The sequence below is a fragment of the Ornithodoros turicata genome, unplaced genomic scaffold (genome assembly GCF_037126465.1).
Source record: "Ornithodoros turicata isolate Travis unplaced genomic scaffold, ASM3712646v1 ctg00001245.1, whole genome shotgun sequence".
In the NCBI taxonomy this organism is placed as follows: Eukaryota; Metazoa; Arthropoda; class Arachnida; order Ixodida; family Argasidae; genus Ornithodoros; species Ornithodoros turicata.
The window spans coordinates 2,727-16,665 of record NW_026999517.1 but is presented as its reverse complement, the minus strand read 5'-3'; the positions used below and the strand labels follow the sequence as shown (position 1 = coordinate 16,665).

Sequence of the window (13,939 nt, the reverse complement as noted above, 5' to 3'; positions counted from 1 at the left end):
AGCTTGGCATATGGTGCAATGTAGAAGGTATATTACGTTTTGAGTCCCACAGTCAAAACTGCCATTGATATGGAATTTGAAGTTTGTGGTGGTGCTGGTAACATCCCGTGCTGACAACATGAGGGGACAAATTTTGCAGCGGGGTTTCTTGCAAGGCCTGCAGCCAAGGAATTATTTTTGTTCCCTCGTGACTTTTGAGTTCACCAGTACGTCCCGTAAGTTTCGCGGTCGTCTATAAACAATCTTGGGAGCCTCTGGGAAGACTATATGCGATAGACATGCTACGTTCACTATTCTCTCTGGGCCGGCAGACGTTCTTGGCCATATGTTGCTCAACCGTCAAACGACTAATTACCTAAGAATCGTTGAAAAAGCTGCGAAGCTGTCCCAAAAAGAGAACATATCTTCCTTACGGTGACATGATATCCTTACCATTTTGATAAAGAATCCGTTCTGTAGATAGTCCGCGAAAAATTCGTTGAGGAACACCTTTTTTTCTTGATTCTGTTCATTGCGCATCTTCGGAGACGCGTCTTTTCTTCACCCCCAGTGTGAGAGGGTGGAGGAGCACAGTACCGCCTCATGCATCGAAGATAAGCTTTAACTTGAAGAAATAAAACAAAAGCGTGTGTATGGGGTGACTCTATCTGAACTGCCCTTACCTTGGGTTGCATTTTCTGTTTTCTGATAATATTTTTTCCGGGACGCAAGAGGCGACAGTGTGGTCTTTCTTCCTCTCACATTGGGAAAAGAAAGAAAGACGGGGCTCCGAAGATCCGAAATGAACAAAATAAAGAAAAGTCAACGTACAGGTGGACGCATCATCACAGTATCATGCGCGCAGGAAGAATTTGAAAATATTTGAGAAGGAAGAAAACAAATGCACAAAAATATTCCGCTTCGCTGAGCATTTCGCGATTGCCGTTGTTTTCAAGTCATTTTCTTCAGCAAGGCGCTCTAAATCTACGTGGAAGTATTGTACGCTTGCAACAGTTGGAGATTGCCACATGTGCGCCACGAAGTCTCAGAGGCAGTCAATAAGCTCACATGACCATATGACTCTCGTTTTGCAGGATAGCGAAGACGAGTGAATGCAATGACACGCATCTTGATCAGTGCTACCAACATCTCATCCCTGCATATAAGTAAGGGTCACCTTTCATAATGGCTTCTCTCAGCGGATGAGTCGGTAGCGTATCCGCCCGCCGATCCCAAGATAGCGGATTCTAAGCAGGCAGATGACGCTGGTTACTTTTTTGGAAGGGTACAAATCGCTGAGGAACTCCGGTGTGGATGGTTTTTATATGTTGATAGTACGTCCATGGAATATCCAGTGGATTAAAATGGATATCTATTACACGAGCACAATATCCACGACTACACGTCTTATGGATGTTCATAAGACGTTTCTGGTTATCTGGGAAGATTCAAAGCAGGTTCAAAGCAGGCCGATGACGAGTTCTTTAGAAGGGCACAAGTTGCTGAAGAACGCAGTCTTCCACGACTGACATTAAATCTGGTGTCTCATGTGCCGAGATTTCGGTGCTCGCTAAAAAAAGTAACGTGTGGACAACGTTAATCCACAGACGCGACCGTCTTGGCGTCGCCCGTGATCGCACTTGTCTGGCGACAAAAAATTCCGAACTATGATTATGATCACGATTACTTACCTTCGCAATGGGACAGTTGGCCTCCATGAAGGGGGAAGGTGCTTACATTAACGTATAAACTACGTGTTTTCTACACTGCACGTAAGCAATATCGTTCGAAGGTAGACATGGAATGATGGGAATGATGGCATGTAGTCTTGCGTCGGAGTGCCAACATGAAAGGAAGGCTGCTGAATAGCCGCATTGTTTTCATAAAAACTCAGGGCAACAGATGTTGCCTGCCCCAGTCGGAGAGCCCACTGGTACCCTTGCCTGATGCCCCTCAACGGAGAGCAGAGCATAGACGCTTAGCACGAAGACGCAAATACGGCTCGCATTTACAACTACTAAAAAGTCAGAACAATATCTCTCAATGATGATTAGCTCCGAGAGTGTTGAAGATGGCCATCTTAGTTCCTGTTTTGGGACAGCTCTTTTCCAATAGCGTACCTACTCTGCCTGTACCAAAATTTCTGGAAGCTAATTTGTTTATTTACAGGGACGACTTGAATAGAAGCCTATGCTACACAACGACAGACACGCAAAATGCGCCTACATTTTCAGGAGTAGTAGGATTCAACGTAGATAATTTCTGTAAGGCGAGCGCTACTTTAAATGGACTAACAGCGGTAAGCGTCACTACGGGAAAAAATCATATATTTCGTATTTTCGTGTTTAAATTGTGGAAATGTAAACGAGGTCGTAGTGCTGGGAAGTAATACAACGCTTGTTTTTTTCGATTGTTCGAATTCCTTTAAACTTTTTTCTGTAAAAATACTTTGTTTTGAATTTTCCGGTAACTGCATCTCCAAGGAAATTGCTTCGCGCGTGATGAAAAGAAGATACGAGGATTGACGGCATTAACGTTTAATAGCGATGGATCGTATTAATGATTGATTAGTATTGTGCGAGCTTCAAGCGTCTCAGCAGCAGACTATTAGTGATGAGGTACTCTGGTACTACAGACGGACCGCTTCTTGATAGAACCAAAGAATAGATCCGATACTCAGGTTTAAGGAAACCCAGTGTTGCAAACCTAGTGGATTTATTGCCGTGGTGTCCTTCACATATGATTGGTGATACTTCCCAAGCAGCACGCCAATATTGGTCCAATATTGGACCCATATGGGTTGCAAAGATTGCCAATATTGGCCCAATGTGGGCTGCCAATATTGGACCAATATGGGGGTGCACATATTGGCAAGCCCATTTTGCGCCAATATTGCCAATATTTCTGTAATAACACCAACGGGGAGTTCGTGTAATAATAAAGAATTGTCCTGTATAATATTCACCACCGATAATACTTTTCTCTGATCGTTGCTTTTTTATTTCCGCGGATCTAATTGATCCACGCTGCACATGATTGCAAAAGAAGCAGACAAAACACGGCATCGCCCAAAAAGAACGAACAACTACGCCCGCCTTGCTGAAGGCCACAAGCAATCCCACGGAGCTGCCAATGCCAAAGATCCCTCAGAAGCCTTCATTGGGATCGCAATATGCTGTGAACTAAAAATTTCTCAGTGTTTAGGGCGTTTAGTTCTCTCAAAACTCAGTGTTTAGTGCGAGATTATCGGATGAATATAACTACCGAGGTCGAAAGACGCCCGGAACAGTGCACAAAAAGAGTAAACGGACTGTTTACAAACGATTTTCGAGCCGATCACGGGTGCGGCCATATTTATGGTCACGTGTGTTTTGACATTTGCTGTGACGTGCGACCAGGACCTGTCCCAAATGCATTGCCTTCTCCCAGCACGTTTTCGTCTATGGAGCAACATTGGACGCTGCAACTGTGCCGTCGACGCAGGGGAATTTCCTAGCGTGTCAGGCCGACTTCGGCGAGAACCATCCTTATATCCATGCCGAAAGTAGAATACTCTTTTAAACTCCACACAACTGTGCCACATAAGGTGTCGAGTAATAAAGACTCATAGCCGTAGGGATGATCACATGCATTTGATTTCAGGCTTGATCCGAAGCACGCAATTGGCGTCAGGTGCTGCGTGAAGTCCTGGCGCTAGCGTGAAGTAAACTAAAAATAAAACGTTATAGTTCAGTCCAAACCCGGGCCCCGTGAAAATTCATCTAATGCCGTTGATTCTGAAACTTTACTGAAAATACTCATGGGTGTCATTTTCATGTGTCAGGTGTGACAATGATATGGTGAGTGATGAATACACGTCTCGTCTGTCACCGTTCTAGGGCAAAGGCTCTACAGTGAGCGAATCGTGTACCACGCCGTGTGGGGTTTCGAGACACTGGTATGGCACCAAGTTCCTTGGTCCATGCAAGGCTCCGCAGACTGTAAGTGCATAGGGCAGAGTCAACACTATCTAGATGGATAAAGCCTTGTCACCCGTGGATGTGGCGTAGCCAATCAGAACAGTGTTTTTCACGGCGGTAGCAAATCCCGGTCGAACCTTCAGCTTCACCGGTCCTGGGGAGCGTCTCCACTCTTTTTTTCCAAATTGGATTATGGATGTGCTGTGTACGTTTCAGCACGGCCATCAACACTTAAAATCCTGCGTCCAGTAGGTCTCCAAGGACTACGTTTAGTTTAGCATTAAGAATCAACATATCAATGTGTGAAAGGCACACCGTTCAGACAGCATTTCTTGAACAGACATTCAGCTGTGTCTTCTTTTAGCGTTCGAATGTCACAACCAGTTCATCACTATGGCTTTCCAGAGTACAACTCTATCATCCTTGAGTCAAGTAAAAAACTCATCCATGGCAGCGCCTCCAAACATATACCTCTCCAGATACAACAAACGTGAATCTGTGAAACACAATACTGCAACAGGAATTTGAGGTGCGAAAGGATAGCTTTGGCAGCCACATAGAGTTGTACACTGATGGTTCAAAGGGTGTTTCCGAGGTATCATGCGCTATGGTCACTGGCACTGTTACAAGGTCACATCGTGTGAAGGTCACCATGTCTGTCTTCACAGCAGAAGTGTATGCCATAATTTTAGCCCTTAATTATATCTTACAAAATCGTATTAAATCATCAGTCATATACGCAGATTCTTTGACTTCATTACAGACAATCTGTAGCATTCATTGCACAAAAGACCCCATTGTCCATCGTGCAAGGAACCTAGCAAGCACACAGTTTATCGGTTACTTTTCTGCTGGGTACCCTGCCATGTTGGGATACCAGAAAATGAAAAGGCCGATCGAGCAGCTGCTGCTGCCCTAACATACGACATAACGCCCTTTGACATTCCATCAAAAGATGTCGGGCTATATGTTTAAAAAGCAGCAGACGCTGGCAGAGCTTTTTGGACCAACAGACAAGCAACAAATTACGCACTATAAAACCTATTCCTCCATCTGCATCCAATCAACTGTATGAGGTGCTATCCTGTCGGCTCCGCCTGGGACACACCTATTTAACACATGCATATCTCTTACGGGAAGTAGACTGTCCCGAATGCAGTGACTGTGGGGAACAACTCTCAATCTTTCACATCCTCATTGTATGCCCAGCCTACCAGCATCTCCGTGAACGTCATTTTGTTTCGTGCAATAGAAACTTCTTGCCACTGCGCACCCGGCTCTTCAGCTCGGCAATGAAAGTTTTGTACCCTTTGAAAAGGTATACATGTTTTTTTAGAGATACCGAGTTTTTAAAGGATCTGTGATTTTAATTACTAACCCAGCACTTAGCACTGGTTTAGTAAGCACAAAAAATGTACCTAGGTAAAACTTAATAACGCCACTAATGCGCCACACAAAAAAAAAAACAAATCAAATCAAATCAAAGCTTTTAGCTGTCGTTGCCACGTAGATGAACCACTGCCGTCCAGGCGTAGTAAACAGGAAAACTTCAAAATAAAGCTCAAAACTGTCCCATATTTCTATCGTCAGTAACTTTGTGGAAAGTGTTCTTTTTATCTACACATTCGTGTCTATAGGTTTTCGGAGTTATTGGATTCGTAACAGGGCGCACCGCAATCAGACGAAGTCAGGCTTTGTGTCCACGTAGAGAAGGAGGGAGAGGAGGTAATAAGCAGAACTTCTGTATCTAGGTGGCGTTGGCAGAGGCCGCAATAATGTGAAAATGTTGGAAGAGCGCAATACAGCATAACCGGCGCGGATTGTTTCCCGGTGCCATTGTTATATGGCGTCTAGTTCCTCTACACCGTTGTCGTCATTAGCGATGCGACGCCTTAGCACCATGTGCGGAACACATGGATTACATATGATCAGTGTTCTCTTGCTGGGTGATAACAATCGTGCCGTTCGTACGAATACGCTGCTGTCTTTTTTGGGTGTTGTCCTGTCAAAATTCCAGAACGCTTTTAGAAAAACAGAACAAAGTTATTTTATGTGCCGCTAAACATACGAGAGAATGACGTTGGGACGAATTGCACACTTGCAATACAGGGCGATATTAGCGACACTTCCCCGTTAACGGCTCAAACTTCGCAATATGGGGTCCCTATTGCCAAGTCTAATCCAATACGGGGAAACTCCTGGCAAAACCTTGTGTGCTGCTGCCGACACTCCCGACATCGGTCTAACATACGCTTGCAACACCGCTCAGAGTTGGGCCGATGTCGGGTCAGGATATTGGCCCGATATCATTTGGACATGCTGCCGATGTCATTTCGACATGCTACCGATTTGTGACCGATGTTGCGCCAACATAATTTTGTATTTTTATTCGTGTGCTGGCCATCGTAGGGATGAAAACAACGTTAGACTGGTTGTTTGCGAGGAAACTACGTTTTATTTCTACCATTGTTTATTACTCGTTTTATTTTCTGATGGTTTTCTTTATCTCTCGTATTTCCCACGGCGTGCAATGAGCGCGGTATTACCAAAAGCAAGACGAAAAAAAGTTCGAAAGCTCCTTAAAAAACGAAGCGCAAGAAGCTTTCAAAAGGTACCGGCATTTCTTTCGAAACAAAAACATACTATATATTTCATGTCTTACGAGCTTCCGCAAATTCGAGAGCCCTGCTCGTCTCAGAATCAAAATGGTGGAGGTGACGTGTCTGATTTTACTTCGCTCACGCATACAAACAAGGCTCGAATGAGGTATTGCTTCAAATATTAACTCGACATCAACATAACGAATGTGTTTCCTACTTGCTTTTGGCGCGGGACACCAAGTAGGTCGATGGAAAGCCAGTGTCTGCGTTATGTCGTTTGTTTCGGTCAACATCTAGCCGACGATGCCAACTTCAGTGGGATGTTGGTCGCAAGTTGGCAGTGTCGGCGTCTTGTCTCTCGTTTCTGTGATCATCAAGCCGACATTGTCAATCTCTGTGAGATATCAATCGCACGTTGACATTGGTAGCGTCATCTCGCTGGTGTCGGTCAACATCAAGCCGACACTGCCAACTTCAAACTTATATCGGTCGCAAGTTGGCACTGTCGGCTACACGTCGCTTGTTTCGGTCAACACCGAGCCGACATTGCCAACTTCAGCGTGATATCGGTCGCAAGTTGGCAGTGTCGGCTAGATGTCGCGTTTTTCCATCAACATCGAGCCGACATTGCCAACTTCTGTCGTATATCGGTCACAGGTTGGCAGTGTCAGGGATATGTTGGGCCGACATGCCCAACTTGCTGCCGATATCGGCCCGATGTCGTGTGCTGTCTTGGTTGGTGGTGTGCTGAAAACTGTTCTGGACCATGTCGAACAGTGGGAACACATGTCAGAACGCTTTTTCAGTACAGTCCGGTACACACAATACATCGACGCTGTGCCAGAATATTTTCGCAATACCCCAATACCCCACTACACCACCACACATACCCCAATTTAAGCAGGGTACATTTGCTCCGATGTGAACCCAATACGAAGTTTTACATTAAACGGGGTAGCAGGGTGTAAATATTGTGGAAACCCGGTGTTTCCACAACCTCGGGGCGTCAGTCCGTCCGTTCCGTCGCCAAGGAAGACACAGCAAACGAAAAGGGTTCAAACAACAAACAAGGTTTATTCTATACCGCTCGCACAGAAAACACCCGGCAGCCGCCGACGCTCCTTCAGTCATAATCCCCGTATCTCCTATCGCCGCGCTTTTATCTCCTGGCGCGGGCACGCCCCCCTACTCCGTCTGCCGCACAGTTTTGCCATCTGGTGGCCTGTGATACAATCGGACCTCACACTCCCCCACCCCAAAATGTCCATCACGTTTACAAGTCCTCGTCATCGGCGAAGTCCAGGAGGACGTCTTCGACCTGAGGGACTGGGTGGGCCGGAGGTGGGTCCCTCAGTAGTTCCGGTTGCAGCCTCCGTATGGTGTCCAGAGCCGCTGACAAGTCGTTGTACCGGGGCTGGGAGGCCGTCTGGACCCTAGTCCGATGAAGTGTGCCCCGGCGGTGGGTCCGTCGATGGATTTCCGGTACCCGACACACCGGGCACAGGAGGCGCCTTTCTTCTTCTGATAGCGGGAGGGGTGGATCATTTAGGTGGCGGTCAGTGAGCAGCAGCCCTCGGAAGGGCGGAGGAGCCCTCGTGGGGTCATCTGAGCGTAGAGGCCGAGGTTGGGCGGTCCAACGGGACCGGGAAGCCCAGGCAATAGGTCCTCCATCCGACACGACCGTCCACGTTGCAACGGATCGCCTGGTGGCCGTCGAGGTTCCAGCTGGTGGCCTGGGAGTGTCAGGAGAGTGACCGGCACTTGAGGGTCGAGGGCCCGCGGGCCTCCTTCGTTGAGGTGGCATCCTAGTCTGCGAGGAAAGAAAAGGGGAATCCGGTAAGAAAGGTATTTCAAACCGCGAGGGCCTGAAAAGGCTCTCCCCCGGAAGATTATAGTTGAAGACTGTGAAACAGAAATCACACTAGGAAAAAAACCAACTATTCAAGAGCACTAGGATTTAGCGACTAGGATAGTGGCAGCTACGTGCGTCGCCTGCGGGGACGCAAACTGTAGCGACTGGAGGGTCCGGGAACGGGTTCCTGGTCCAGGTCTTGAGGAGGAAGCTGACCGTCTGCTTCTTCACTCTCGGGGTCTCGGAGGTGGTAAGTCTTCAGGTCCGAGATATGTACTGGCCCAGTTTCTTCGCCCGTGTCACAACGACGAAGCCTGTAAGTGAGGCCGGAGGAGCACGCACTTACCTCGAAGGGGCCATCCCACCTATCTGCGAGTGAAGCTGCAAAGCCGCGTGCGGCATCACTTAGCGGGTGAGTCCGTCGAAGGACGAGGTCACCGATGCTGTAGGTGAGGTTCCGTCGACCTCGGTTGTACTGGAGAGCCTGGTCCAACCGTGCGACGTCCAGATTCTCCCGAGCCGTCCGAGCTGCATCGTCCAGTCGACTCCGGAGTTCCTCAGCGAACCTTGAATAAGGAGGCTGGGTACTGCAATCCCGGAGGCGTAGAGCATTCTCCACTGGAAAAGGGGCCTCTCGTCCCAAGTTCAGGAACGCCGGGGTGAAGCCTGTAGATCTGTTTACTGTTGTCCGTGTAGCGAACGCCAGTTCAGCCAGGCGAAGATCCCAATCACGGTGGTGCTGACTAGTAAAAGCAACCAACATCATTTTCAGGTTCCGATTAACACGTTCGGTAATGTTAGCCTGAGGGTGATATGGGGAAGTCTTCTTGTGCTGAATGCCTAAGACAGCGCAAGAATCTGAGAACACCTTACTTGTAAAGTAGGTAGCGTTATCTGTGATGAGCTGAGCAGGAAACCCGAACCGGCAAAAGGTGTCGAGTAGTCTTTCCCACACTCTCTGGGAAGTCAGCGTCCTGAGAGGAAACAGCTCAACCCATTTCGTGAAATGATCAGTAACCACAAACAAATACTGGTTACCTCTAGGACTACGGGGAAATGGTCCCATCACATCACAAGCAACTATCTGCCAGGGCCTATTACTCTGAATAGGCTGTAAGCGCCCAGGGGGTAAACCACCACGAGGTTTTGCTCTCTGGCATACGGGACAAGTACGAACATACTTTGTTACATCCTGCCTGATTCCTGGCCATGTCGCAACACGACATAACTTTTCGTAAGTTTTCCTGCCACTGCTGTGACCTGCCAAGGCCGAATCATGAAAGTAACGTATGAAAGACTTACGCAACTTCCGTGGCACCACGACTCTGAATGGGGATGAGCCGTCATCGTCATCCGCCTGGGGTATGTATCTGAACAGGATGCCATCCTCGCCCAGCAGATAGGAGTCGTGCCGTCCGTCAGTCGTTCCGGTGCCTGCCGAGTCCTGCTCAGCTAACCATTGAGACACCCGCTGACAAAGGCCGTCCGCTCTCTGAGCGTCTAGGAGCTGCTCTCTGCTCACGACCGTGCCCCAAGACGAAGATACGTCTCGTGCCACTTGTGCTGCTGCCAGGAGCTGGGAAGGCGCATCGGTGCCTTCCTCTCCCCCCTCCGGTAGAGGCGCACGGGAAAGCGCGTCTGCTACCACGTTCGTCGAGCCCCGCCTGTACTCCACGTTGAAGGAGTAGCCTTGTAGCGTCAGGGCCCACCTGGCAAGACGTCCAGATGGGTTGTGGAGCCGCTGCAGCCAGGAAAGTACCTGGTGGTCAGTCTGGACGGTGAAAGTGGTGCCGTCCAGGTACAGATCAAACTTCCTGAGAGCGAAGATGATCGCCAAGCACTCCTTTTCCGTGACGGAGTAATTCCGTTCTGCGGGATTCAGCGTGCGACTTGCAAAAGCCACTGGACAGAGAATAGCGTCATGCTCCTGCAAGAGAACTGCGCCAACACCATAATCGCTAGCATCTGTTTGCACTACAAACGGTTTGTTCAGGTCAGGCAAATATAGCCTGGCCGTATTAGCGATTGCGTGAGAAAGAGCTCGAAATGATCGTTCGTGCTCCTCTCCCCACTGCCAGGGTGTATCGTTGCGCAACAACCGGTTAAGCGGCTGTGCTAACTCAGCGCAATTAGGAATGAATTGTCTGTAGAAACCAACCATACCCAAGAAACGCTGCAAGGCTTTTACGTTACCGGGAACCGGATACTCCATGATCGCCTTTAGCTTGTCATCGCTAGGACTGATGGTTCCTCCGTCCACCATGAAGCCGAGGAGGCTGATCCTAGGCGATGCCAGCTGCACCTTGCGGGGGTTTATGGTTAGCCCCGCCTGCTTCATCCTTGCAAGGACGATTGACAGGTGTTCCAAGTGTTCCTGAAAGTTTCTGGAAAACACTACGACATCATCCATGTACGCCATCGCGAAGTTATACTTCGCATCTCCCAATACGGTATCCATTAGCCGTTGGAAACTGGCGGGAGAGTTAGACAGACCGAAAGGCATCCGTACAAACTCAAACAAACCCCTATGACAGGTAAAGGCTGTTTTCGGGACATCCTCCGGGGCAACTTGGATTTGCAAAAACCCTCTACTACAATCAAGCGTTGAAAACACTGTAGCGTTGCCCAGGGAATACATAATAGACTCGATGGACGGAAAGGGGTAAGAGTCCCTTACAGTTACTGCGTTAAGTCGACGGTAGTCGACGCATAACCTAGCCGTACCATCACGTTTCGGAGCGAGGACGACAGGAAACGCCCAAGGGCTCTGGGACCTTTGAACTGCACCAGTTTGGAGCATTTCATCAAGAGCAGCGTCTAACAAAGCACGCTTATGCACACTCAATGGTCTCGGATTACAACGCCAGGGCCTGGCGTTACCCGTGTCTATGCTATGCTGTAACACAGACGACTTACCGGGTTTTTCCGTGAAGACACCGTCAAACTGCCGCAGTACTTGTTCAAGCTGACGGCGCTCCTCCTCGGGACCATGAAATGACCCCAAGACAGTCGGGAGCGGGTACGGTTCGACGGACGTTGCTGCAGCTTGCTTAGCTGAACTGCTGTCCTGTGGCACGGCGAAAGGAAAAAATCCTGACGATCCGTGGTAGACGTATCCTCCATTGGGCAGGTCCAGCACAAATTTCTGCCGGATGATGAAGTCCCTGCCCAGGATAACGGGCACTGCCAGGCCAGGAAGGTGGACGAAGCGCTGCTTTCGTCGTCTCCCATCAAAGCGAAGCCAGAGCACAACTGCAGTTTGTGCTGGAATCACGTCGTTGGAAGCAAGACGTAGAGTGACATCTGTGGATTGCAATTCCACATTCCGTGATGCGCAGTGCTCGTAAACACAATCGCCGATAAGGGAGACAGTAGCTCCCGTGTCGATAAGGGCGATGTAATCTCTCCCCAAAATTCGAACAGCGATGTTTGGTTCCTTGTCCTCGATGTTATCTCGGACAGAAAAAGCAAAAGGAGCTAAAGCGTCTCCTTTTATCTTGCTGCTTGCAAAGCCAGCTTCTGAATTATCAGGGTCACGGATTGTAACCGTTCGTTCGCTCTTTCGGCAGATAGCCGACGTCGCTGAGCGATTGTTTACCGGCGTCGGCTGCGACCGTTTCCCGTTGGCACATTACGGGGGTTTGGTCTTTGCTGCGGACAGTCCCGACGAAAGTGGTCCGGGCTGCCGCACGTCCAACAGCCGGCTGGCATTCTGCGTTGCTGCCGCGGAGCATGCCGTTGCTCTTGCGGCCTCCTTGGGGTTTCGCCAGCTAAATAGCCGGGTTGCCCAAGATTATGGGACAGGACGGGTCTGCCAAGGCTCGTTCCTGCGGGGTTCGCCCTCTGTTCATAACGGAAGGGATCGGGTGCTCGGCGTGATGGCTCCGCATAATAATTGCGGTTCTGCTCATCCAGTCCCACTGCAGGTGGGCGCTCAACCGAGGCTGCTCCCGCTGACCACGCACAGCGCGGTTCTAACGCCAATTGAGGCGGCGGCGGGGGCCGATACTCGAGTTCCGCTACGAGGTCTCCTTCAATTGTGCGAGCCTCTTGCGCCAGCGCTTCAAGGCTATTAAAGCGATGGGCTCGAAGATAGGGCCGGTAGCGAGGGTGACACTGACGGATAGCCCGCGTCACACGCTGCTCTTCTGTAGCAGTAGGTTCTGCTCTGCTATACAGGTCTTGCAAGGCCCGAACGAATTCTGCTAAGGTCTCATCTGGATGCTGAGTACGCTTATGCAGCTCCTCCAGGATACGATATTCGTAATCCGGTGGAAGAAATTCGCTCTTAAACCGCTTCTGAAAGTCCTGAACGGACGTAAACCTCGACTGTAGCCGAAGCCAGCGAGCGGCGTCTCCGATCAAAGCAACCTGCAGGATGCGTTGTATCAGGACTTCATCTGAGATTCCCATACCAGTCTGATAGGCTGTAAGGTCATCCAAGAAGTCTGCGACAGACTTTTTATCGGTGTAACCTGAGAAGGTAGGGACCGGTAAATTCAGTCGCAGGGGCGCTTGTGCCTGCGGCGGCGAAACCGACCCGGCATCAAGGCGTTGTGCCACCAACGAACATAACTCCGTCATGCGTGACAAGAGTTCTGTCGTTATAGCGGAGTCCAACTGCGGCACTGCAGGCACTGCAGATACCGTAATTGACGTACCTTGGGACGGAGGCACTGCATGTGCTCCTTTGCCCCCGGCTGGTCCTTTCGGCTCCGAAGGCGCCTCGGTGCCGGAAACCAACCCTTCCCCCGTACGGGACTCCTGCTGCACCGTGCCCTTCCATCCGTTCCGGCGGTCGTATCGGCCTCGCGGCGGCGAATGCTCCATCGACTCCTGGGCTCGGGCACCGAGTGGGAGCTGCGAAGCACTGGAAAACAACTGAAACACACTCGAACAAACAAAACGCTAGCTCAGAAAAGAAAAAGTGACACCCCGGGAAAAGAACAGAAACAAACCGGCGGGTCCTGACTGAAAGAAAAGAAAAAACGTACCAAAGGAAAAATTAACAACGCGTGCTGCGTCCTCCCCGCTGTCGAACGGACGAACTGTGACCCCAAACGTTGGGCGCCAGTTGTGGAAAACCCGTGTTTCCACAACCTCGGGCCCCACGTTGGGCGCCAGTTGTGGAAACCCGGTGTTTCCACAACCTCGGGGCGTCAGTCCGTCCGTTCCGTCGCCAAGGAAGACACAGCAAACGAAAAGGGTTCAAACAACAAACAAGGTTTATTCCATACCGCTCGCACAGAAAACACCCGGCAGCCGCCGACGCTCCTTCAGTCATAATCCCCGTATCTCCTATCGCCGCGCTTTTATCTCCTGGCGCGGGCACGCCCCCCTACTCCGTCTGCCGCACAGTTTTGCCATCTGGTGGCCTGTGATACAATCGGACCTCACAATATGTAGCACGAATACGGAAGCTTACTATGCGAGATATCACGGCCATGGCCACGGCAGACGTCTACGGATGACGTATCGTCATGCAGCGTAGGGTTACGTAGCGTAGCGTCGTAACGAAAACAAATGCGATGGTCGATACCTTATATGTT

The 13,939-nt window shown here is 49.8% G+C and overlaps 2 protein-coding genes across 2 annotated transcripts in view; one reads left to right on the top strand and one right to left on the bottom strand.

The window, feature by feature from the left end:
* LOC135376712 (uncharacterized) overlaps nucleotides 1–4,857 on the top strand; it is a 54,118-nt gene extending 49,261 nt beyond the window's left edge. The window contains exons 8-11 of the mRNA XM_064609199.1: nucleotides 1,074–1,145; nucleotides 2,149–2,278; nucleotides 3,858–3,959; nucleotides 4,702–4,857. Coding sequence (XP_064465269.1) covers nucleotides 1,074–1,145; nucleotides 2,149–2,278; nucleotides 3,858–3,959; nucleotides 4,702–4,857 — 460 coding nt within the window. The remainder of the gene's footprint in view (nucleotides 1–1,073; nucleotides 1,146–2,148; nucleotides 2,279–3,857; nucleotides 3,960–4,701) is intronic.
* A 2,781-nt stretch (nucleotides 4,858–7,638) lies between these two features.
* Nucleotides 7,639–13,128, bottom strand: LOC135376713 (uncharacterized). The gene is made up of 2 exons (XM_064609200.1): nucleotides 13,052–13,128; nucleotides 7,639–8,348 (listed from the first exon to the last, which is right to left on the bottom strand). Exons 1-2 carry the CDS (start codon nucleotides 13,070–13,072, stop codon nucleotides 7,812–7,814), a joined length of 558 nt encoding a protein of 185 aa, XP_064465270.1. The 5' UTR covers nucleotides 13,073–13,128; the 3' UTR covers nucleotides 7,639–7,811.
* Nucleotides 13,129–13,939: the final 811 nt, after the last annotated feature.

Excerpts from the sequence above, each read along its gene's own strand:
- LOC135376713 (XM_064609200.1), bottom strand. The coding sequence starts at position 13,072 with ATGCAGTGCCTCCGTCCCAAG. Across the intron at positions 8,349-13,051 it reads TGCAGTGCCTCCGTCCCAAG|ACTAGGATGCCACCTCAACG; the intron begins GTACGTCAATTA and ends CTTTCCTCGCAG.